The sequence below is a fragment of the Eucalyptus grandis genome, chromosome 9 (genome assembly GCF_016545825.1).
Source record: "Eucalyptus grandis isolate ANBG69807.140 chromosome 9, ASM1654582v1, whole genome shotgun sequence".
NCBI classification, from domain to species: Eukaryota; Viridiplantae; Streptophyta; class Magnoliopsida; order Myrtales; family Myrtaceae; genus Eucalyptus; species Eucalyptus grandis.
In genome coordinates, this window is record NC_052620.1 from 1142671 (window position 1) to 1143724 (window position 1054).

Sequence of the window (1054 nt, forward strand, 5' to 3'; positions counted from 1 at the left end):
AAAAAAAAAAAAGTTTAAGGTCTGCATAATTTGAGATTTTGGGTCTTTTTTAACATTTAAAAAAAATATAAACAAATCCCGGTCGGGGGCAGCCACGTCATCTCCTCTTTCCGATACTGGCGGGAACGCTGCACCTTCCCTTTCTACTAGATTTCCTCAAAAAGATTCAACCTTTCTTCTCCAGATTTCTCTTTGTCGAAGGCACCGCTCGCGAATGCGATCTCTCTCGATGGAGCCCCTCGCATCGATGGCGCCGCCGCCACCGCCGGACCGGACGGGGGAGGAGGAGATCGGCAGGGCGGCGATGCTCCAGGCGCAGCGGCCGCGGCGGAAGGGGATCGGGACCCGGGCGTGGCTGATCGTGTTGGAGTCCGGGCAGTCGCGCGTCGAGGAGATCGGGAAGCACGCCATCATGCGCCGCACCGGCCTCCCGGCGCGCGACCTCCGGGTGCTCGACCCGGTGCTGTCGTACCCGTCCTCGATCCTCGGTCGGGAGCGGGCGGTCGTCGTGAACCTGGAGCACATCAAGGCCGTGATCACCGCCAAGGAGGTTGTGATGGTCAACACCAACAGCCCTCTGGTTTACCAGTTCGTCCAGGACCTCCAGCGCCGGGTTTCTAGCTCCAATTACGCGACTCAACAGGTGAGGCTTTAGGCCGAGGTGAGATGGTTCGGATTCCGTGTTGTCGTCGGCGGCTTATGCAGAAACCCTGAGGTAGGGGGCGGAATGGAAGGACATATGAGAAATCCGCATGGCATTTTGTAGGTTGCAAGAGATATTTGCTAAAATTCGCAAGTAGTATCGATCGATCGTCGTTTGAGGTTTCGAAGTATGTTCGGAATTGTGTGGTTCATCATGTTGTGTTAAGTGCAGCTTGTTTACAGAGTCAGTCGCGGTTTACCGTTATTTGCCAGTTTGCTCTTTATTTGGCCTCTGCCAGTAGTGTTAAGTGAATTATATTGTCTTTTTACCTAATGTCAAACTACCTACTGAAAGAAGTTGTCCCGGCATTTGATTTGTCTGTCACGACGCATGATTAGCGCAGTTTGTTTA

At 53.1% G+C, this 1054-nt stretch overlaps 1 protein-coding gene across 1 annotated transcript; it reads left to right on the top strand.

Moving 5' to 3' along the window:
- Positions 1-247: 247 nt before the first annotated feature.
- On the top strand, positions 248-698 carry LOC104420070 (magnesium transporter MRS2-3-like). Its single transcript, XM_010031971.3, has one exon. The coding sequence runs from the start codon at positions 248-250 to the stop codon at positions 653-655; it is 408 nt and encodes a 135-aa protein (XP_010030273.3). The 3' UTR covers positions 656-698.
- Positions 699-1054: the final 356 nt, after the last annotated feature.